The sequence below is a fragment of the Limulus polyphemus genome, unplaced genomic scaffold (genome assembly GCF_000517525.1).
Source record: "Limulus polyphemus unplaced genomic scaffold, Limulus_polyphemus-2.1.2 Scaffold2188, whole genome shotgun sequence".
NCBI lineage: Eukaryota > Metazoa > Arthropoda > Merostomata > Xiphosura > Limulidae > Limulus > Limulus polyphemus.
Window position 1 is genome coordinate 188,707 of NW_013667798.1, and position 8,561 is coordinate 197,267.

The 8,561-nt window shown below is 29.9% G+C and overlaps 1 protein-coding gene across 1 annotated transcript in view; it reads right to left on the reverse strand.

Annotated features, from left to right (window-relative positions):
• Positions 1-8,561, reverse strand: part of LOC106466213 (protein ROP-like) — a 25,937-nt gene that overhangs the window by 10,651 nt on the left and 6,725 nt on the right. Inside the window, exons 4-8 of the mRNA XM_013926461.2 lie at positions 7,237-7,321; positions 6,854-7,092; positions 4,254-4,464; positions 856-994; positions 59-168 (exon numbers count right to left, since the gene is read on the reverse strand). Coding sequence (XP_013781915.1) covers positions 59-168; positions 856-994; positions 4,254-4,464; positions 6,854-7,092; positions 7,237-7,321 — 784 coding nt within the window. The remainder of the gene's footprint in view (positions 1-58; positions 169-855; positions 995-4,253; positions 4,465-6,853; positions 7,093-7,236; positions 7,322-8,561) is intronic.

Here is an 8,561-nt window from a genome sequence, read left to right on the forward strand (position 1 = left end):
ACACTAGATAAGGAACTCTACATGTAATATGAGATTACCAACATATTGTTAAACTCACATCAGTGACAATATTGATGCCAAGATTTGCCATGTTAGTGATGATACATTTCTCTACAGCTGGAATCTGGGCATGTTGGATAAGTTTGGCTAGATTTTCTTCAGATATTCCTGCATGTTAAAAAACACTACTAACTATTCTGTGGTATTACTAATTACTATAGGACTCATATCACAGTGTTTCTGTCCAATAAAGAAAGAAATATCACCCGCATTCAAAAATAAATAACATTTTCATTATGGTTGAACTCAACCCTATGAATTTAATGAGTACAAAACTCAGATATTATTGTAAATTCAATGTACTGGAAAATATTGAATGTATCAGTAAATCAATAATAAGTTGACTTTTGAAGATAGTTATTAACACTGCTATTTAGATTATGAGCACAAAATCAAAAATAATATCTTCAAATCATGTAAAGTTTTTAATTTTGCCATTAAAGTTTGTTCAAAACACTACAATTATTGAAATTTAATAGACATGTACTGTTTATTGGTATCAGGTTATTTCCAGTATTAAACAATAAGTTGTTCTAATATTAACACATAAAACATCTGAGAAACATAAACATGCAATTTAACATACATTGGTTAGGCCTATTTATTAGCTTTTGAAAGGTAAACTGAAAAATGTTTCATGTATGAATGTCATTCTCCATAAAAATATTAATCTAAAACTGTGTTCATTAACATATACCACACAAACATAGTATATTTTTAAATCAAAGTTTTAATGCTTTTGTGACACAAATTTAAAATAGTGAAAAAAAACTCAGCAAAAAATAAGCTACAAACCATTTTTAGAGAGAATGTACAACAGTATAATACGAATCTTGTCAAAAGTAGTAACATTGGTATCCAAGAGAATGGGCACAATGTTCCTCATGGGATCTTTAATACGTTCACCTTCTGCATCAGTACCCATAGCCAGGTCCTAATTTTGAAGTCAAATATAGATTTATTAACAGATTTAGAATATAAAAGAAAAAAATTTGAATTTAAATAGCAGCATATATGGAAAAAAAGGAATGAGAATTACTTTAAAAAAACAACAAACAAACACTAAGCTAGAAATAAATATCTCAAACAAGAACAACACTGATATAGAAAAGAAATGAAAGAACTTAAGAATTTTTCAACAGAAATTTTATTCAAAAATCTGTTTCTTTAATATCAAGTACACTTTGAGTACACTTGGTGCTTCCAAGGAATGCAAAAAAAAACCAGCTAAATTAGGACTGGATTTAACTTGCTAAAGTGTGGACAAGGATGTATGATAGGATTTTGTAACATATCAAAAAAGTATCAAGTCAAACATTAACTTTTTATCCAGATTCTATGGGGAAAACAAACTAATTATCTTAATACAATAAAGAAAACTAAAAAAAATTACTCTAACAATTATCTTTTAACATTCTCCTTGACCAATTGTGTAATTTTTGGTAACAACAATGGGTCCACGTGATACCTGGAAATTTTGAAATAAAATATATGGATCTTTAGAGTTCTTTGCTGTAGCTATTTCTATGGTTATAATGGTTATTTTTATCTCCCACTTGGTTTACCACTTCATGGCTGGCTGTCTAGTAATGGTCATCTTTGTAACTACTCAACTCAAACTTTAACTTTTGGCTCACAAGAAGTTCATAAGGAAAACAGCTTTACTAGAAAATCAGTCTGCAACAAGCACTCTTCTACAACCTCATTCTTCTCCTTTGATAATCCACAGCATTCTTCATGATCACCATTGAGTTTCACTGTTTCACACTGCATCTTGTAGCTTTATACATTCTATAGACATCGCTATCAATGTCCTGCAGCCGGTTGGTTTTCATTATCATTTTCAATCATCTTTGTCATCCTTAAGTTCATTCTTTGTGTGAAAAGTTTCTGTTAAGTAAAACAAGTTATGCTTTTGTCACTATGCAGTATATTTCTTCTGAGGCATTGCTTTGTAAGGGTTTCTCAGATATCAATCCACACTCATCTTACACAAGAGGTTTCAATGAACTTATTAGTTCAGTATGTTAGAGGATAGCTATGATGATTCTAGTTATTGCTCATTTAGAGGAAGCTACTTAGCTACAACAGTCTGAAGTAAGAAACAAATGCATACTAAAGATTAAAGGCAGTTAAAAGTTTGTGCTTTACTCTGAATTTAAACAAGTCTTGTCTACACATATGCAAGTACATTTGTTATTAGTTGCTCCAGAGTTAGCTAAAACTTAGAAAAAAGTGAACCCTGAAAATAAGTCTTAGATAAACTTAACAATGAGTTAACAATAAAATGATGAAGTGTGGCTATATTTACATGAATGATCATGTAATATGGTACTTGTGTATAGCTACATATGATGATAATATAATAGTAACTTGGCAAACAATGACTTATAAGCATAATAAAGTGCTTTTATTTGGGGGAACATACATGTTTCGACAGAATGTTGGTCTGAAGAAGATGGACAAATGTTCTGTCGAAACATGTAGTATGTTCCCTCAAAATAAAACCACTTCATTATGCTTATAAATCACTGTTTGTCACTTTACTATTAAGTTATAATGGCCTACAAGTTAAGTACAATTAACACACACATGGATCTCAAAAGTTGTATAAAGAATATCACTAAGGAAATTTAATCAAATCACTGAGGAAGTAAACATTAACTCTTTCAGCACGGACTCGGTCCCTAGGACTGACCTCGTAACCATTTTGTGCTTGTTATAGTTTTCATGCTATAACTTTTAAATTAGTAAGCAAATGTTAATGAAATTCAGCAGATTATCAGTAAACATTACAATGCTTTCATACACAAAATATCAAATTTTTTTATTAAGTCTTATGGTTTATAAAGCAATGTTTTCCTCATGTCTTTTCTTTTTTTTCACATGTTGCCCATATATGATCGGTTATTTTCAGTAATTAATCTCTGTACGGGTTCCGTAGAATTGACCGATCTCGCAACCACCATTAGGAAATAAATATAAATTTTGCCTCTTTTATTCTAGAATGAACATAAATTTTAACATGAATACATAAATGTTTAGACTAATTAGCTTAAGTTTCATAACATTATACATTTATATATATATATTTATTATTTTTATTATATTGATCTTTCAGCTGTGCTTGGTTAACAATACAGAATTTACAATGAAGTGGCTCATGTGCACTCATGTTACCGTATCAAATAACATAAAACTGACCTTTGGTCTGTGCATAGTAACTTGTCTTTGCTGTGTTTTAGTAGACTAGTATTTTGTAAAATACAGTCAAATTTCAATTATAATACATTATATACGTATATAGATTATTGCTATTTTGAAATAAGTTCTTAAACTTATTTTTTTTAAAACATAGAACAGTAACTAAAGAAGTAAAGCAAACAATTACCTCTTCTAGTTACGACCAATGTACTTGGTTGCTGCTCGACATAGGTTGCTAAGCCTTTAAAAAAAACTGCATGTTGAGGATATGAAACAAAATAATTTTTTTAGGTTTTATATATATACATTCGAATAATAAAAAATAAAAATAATTACTACATTAATACCATAGAATTCCACTATGATTTATTAAGCTTAGTAACTAAGATGTATTTTAGTTTAAAAAAATATTAAATTTCAAGCATACTAAAGACACACACTACCTTGTTGAAATATTGGTTCAAAAGAAAGAAATGGCACCAAGTCTGTTAAAATGGCTGAGAAAACCACTAGGTGACATTCTGAGCTTCCGATTAGTTATTCATGTCATATATAGAAGTGTATATAAGGGAGTGTTTCCAAAAAATGGAAAGAGGTGGGTAGGGTGCCACTGTGTTTGATAGCAAATTGAAACGATAAGAGGCTTTTATTTTATATTCTAGCTTGTCAGTATCAATAAATTGAGTTTCTAATCCATTCAAAACTACAGACTTAGTATTTTGACGTCACAAACATCTAGTTTGAACGAGTGCCTCATTCAACATACCACGTGACACACAAAAATTGATGTTTATCTGTGTTTTTTTAGTATTTGCTTTTAAGTTAAGAAATTGAGTAATATATTGTACTAAACTTTGAATTATAATCTACAGTTTGGTATCAATTTTATGAAATAGTAGTTCAATAAAATTTTGAATGTGACTCAACAAACGAGATGACAAGGCCTTTCACTTATGACCCATCTTGAAAGAGTTAAAACAATTTTATACCTGTTCTACTTTACACAACTTATCCACATAGCCCTGGTAAACCTTCATACAATCTTCTGCCAGGTGAAGATGAGTAGCATACTTGCTCAGTTCTTTTTGGTACTGAGGCATCTTCTTGATCATTGTGGAGAGGTCTTTAATACTTGCCTTATCAGTAGATGAGGTCATTCTCTTACTGTCAATAAATTTTTTTAACTCCTTGGTTACACCTCTAGAGAGAGAGAGAAAAAAGATGTTATAAATATGGACAAATTTGAAATTCAGACTATAAATGTAAATTAGCAACAATAATAGCTTTTGCTATGTTGTGAATTTAGTATTAAGTAAAGGTTATATAGATATTAAATGGATGTACAATTATATAATAATACAAAACAAAAAACCAACAGAATTCACAGATATTGCTTTAACACTTTTACTTTTGAATCAAATGTTTCTTAAACTTTTTCCACTCAATCAGTTATATAAATGTCAAATTTCTCATTTGTGAAGATTTTAAAAAAGGTGCCCAAAATAACAATGTGGGATTTTAGTAGTGAAGTATGGAAGAATTACACTGAATCTAATGCTATAGACTGTTTGAAAATGGTTGAGAACATCACGGGGAAAACATATGTAAAAATAAAAATGTACATTATTTCCAAAATCTTCTTGAATACTCTACAAAAACAACATAACAAGTGGTCAAAGTTTTCCTTGATATGTTTTAATTATTTTAATTTCTGACATAATATCCAGTTAGTACAAGTGATACTGTTGCTATTCATCCACAGTAAACCTTTTCACGTGAGTCATTAAATGTTTGCTGAAAAGCTTTCGAATATCTCTCACTTACAAGATAAAATCTTGCAGCAATTATTGGTTTGTTAAAAAATTTGTATGTAGGTGAATTGCAACTTTTTTTTTACATGTAGGCAAATTATCAGATTCATCCAATATAAACTGTATAGTCAACATGTACAGTTACTATAAATTGCTGTTACCAGCAAACTGAATTACCATTAAAACCTGCAGCAAATATTTAACCTGTGCTTGAATTGTATGCCTATGATCTCCAGTTTACACAAATGAACAAAACAAGTTTATTTATTTATGCATATCAAAGAAGAAACTATAAAATTTCATAAAGTAGAAGTTTGATTTAAACACTTTCTGTTCTAAAATCTTGGTTTAAAGTTTTTTTTATAAATTTTGGGTAAATCAGCTAACAGTTACGTGGACTTGTATCCCAAGAATTGAGAATAACTTTAGCAACAAGTCTGCACAAACTTCTTACTATAATAGAGCAATGGCTTGGCTGTCTATATGTCTATCTATCTATGTGACTGAAATAATAAATACAATGGTACCATCTGTTGTGCCGAAATAAAACAAGATATCAATGACAATAGTAGTGATTGGGGCTTATGAAATGTGGCGCCATCTGCTGAATGATACCACAAACAAAAATCCATAACAACATTTTACACTTTGGGTATTCATGATCCAGACAATTAGATAAATAAGTATGTGCAACAATAGTTTCTTTATAACAGTACACAATTTTACATAAAAGTACTCTCCTCACAACAAAAACAACTTTCACTAGGACTATACATGAGGGTTTGATTATATCTTTACTGGTGTAATTTCTAAATGTAGTACTAAAAAACTGGAGTTCTTAAAACACTTTTCTCTTGCAGTACATCCCAGTAAAAACTATTTTTTTTAGAAAATGCTTATTTTTTACAATGAGGTATGAATATTATGATCACAATTACTAGCACAAACAGCCACCAGTAGGGCAGCGTTTCTGCTAGTAGAAATCACAGATTGAAACAAATATCAGTTCAAAATCAATCTACCTTATAGTTCTTTTAGTAAGAATTTGTAAAATATGAAGCTTCATTTCAGTTCCACCTATTGAATGAAATTAATTGAGATCATTATTAAGGACAAATATTTGTGAAGATTTGGGTAAATCTTTTGCAGTTTATAAGTGTTCTTACAAGGAAAAACTTGCATTATTTCATAACTTTTTTGTTATGTGCATGTTACTGATATTTTTCAAACATTAATATAAGGACATAAAATGTGTATATGTGATTATTTTTTGATTCAACATATTTGTAACAAACATTTTCTTGAGAAACTATACTCACATAAATGTTACATCTGACCAAACATGTGAATCACCAAAAGCAACAAATGGACAGTTTCTGCCATGTACCCATTATAAAAAATAAATTATCAATTCCACAGTTCTATTTTTATTCTTAGCATGCAAAACACCTTTCACTCAGAATGCCTCAGTAAAGGCATCCTAATTCACAGACAAATCTTTAAGAAAACACTTTATTCAAAAATCTGATTTTTGTGTACAGCAGACTTGTAAAATTTACTCAAAGTTTGTCAAAGTTCTTCAAGATATATTTAGTATATATATATAAGATGTATAGTTTCGTAGCCACAAGGTCAGTTAAACTGACTGACCCAGTCTGTATTTTGTTAATCAAACAAAATTTGAATTTGGTCTGCTAAAAATCTATGACAATAATTATAGATAAATTTCAATGCCACCTTATATATGTTTCAGTTGACAAATGAATAAAGAATCTTACTGTGAAACCACTGCAATATGTTGATGACGAAGCTCTACCCAAATTTCATCATTCTCATCTAATAAGACCTCTTTCTCCCTCACATCATTGCCAGCAGATGCTTCAAACTTGTACACATCATTCTCAATTGGAAGAAGATCATAAGCCATCGCTTGAAATGTCAGCTCATGGAGAAGTGGAGAAACACAATCAAAACTTCGGTCAAGGATCAAAAGTTGTGATCTCATTTTCTCTGGCCCCTGCTCAAAAATATTTCAGACTTATAATTTATCCTCGAAATGTTAAGAACTTCACAATTCTTAATTATAAACTTGAAAGTACTACCAATTTTTAAACAGCTTATTTTCCTTTCATATTCCTAAGTATAATGAATTCCAACTTACTTCCCCCATTGTTGGTTCATCTGCTTTATATGCATCGAGCTTCTGCTGAATGAGCTGGGAAAGCTCAACATTACGATCAAAGTCACTGAAAGAAAAAAGTCGAATAAATACAAAATCTTGAGTCATTTAGGTTTCAATGTTCAATGATTCTAAACCTATACACCAGCATACTTTTTATAAGAAAATACCTATTTTATTAAAGGAATTACTAATATAACAGTTCAAAAAGGCTTCATCAGCACCTGATATAGCAAAGCAGTGAGGTTGAAATATTAAAACAAATTCTTCTTTGCTTTCACTCATAAGTTTTTAGAATTCCTAAAAGCAGATTTACAGAACTTCACTGTATTAGAGCTTCTTATGACAGCTGGAATAGCTCTAGTTTATAGCTGGGTGATTAATTCAATTAACCCTTTTGAGACGTGTCACAAGTGAAAAACCATGTCATCTTGTTTGTTGACTCGCATTCAAAATTTTATTGAACATTTCATAAATTTATGTCAATAAGTTTGGTATCAAACTGTAAATTATAATTCAAATTTTAGTACTATACATTACTCAATTTTAATTTAAAAGTAAATATTAAAAAAAACAGATAAACATTGATTTTTGTGTGTCACGTGGAATGTTGAATGCAGCAATAGTTCAAAATCGATGTTCGTGAAATCAAAATACTAAGTCTATAGTTTCATATGTATTAGAAACTCAAATTACAGATACTGACAAGCTAGAATATGAAATAAGCTCTTATCTTTTCTATTTGCTGAGATATCACTCATGTACTGAATTAAATACAATGGCCCCACTCTCCTCTTTCCATTTTTGGAAACGCTCTTACATACACTTACTTCAATATATGACATGTGAATAACTAATCAAAAGCTCAGAATGTCCCCCTAGTGGTTTTCTCAGCCTTTCTAATGTTCCTTCCACCATTTCTTTCTTTTGAACCAAGATTTCAATGAGGTAGGTTGTGACTTTAGTCTGCTTGAAATTTCATATTTTTTAGACCCATACAAAGCTTAGTTACTAAGCTTGATAAACTATAGTGGGATTCTATGGTATTGATGTAATAATTTATGGTTTTTTAATTATTAAAATGTATATATAAAGCCTAAAAAAATATTTTGTTTCGTATCCTCCATGTGCAAAATTTTTAAAGGTTTAGCAACCTATGTCAAGCAGCAACCGAGTACAAAGGTTGTAACTAGAAGAGATAATTGTTTGCTTTACTTCTTTATTTACTGTTCTATGTTTTAGGAAAAAATAAGCAAGAACGTATTTCAAAATAGCAATAACCTATATACATATATAATAATTGAAAT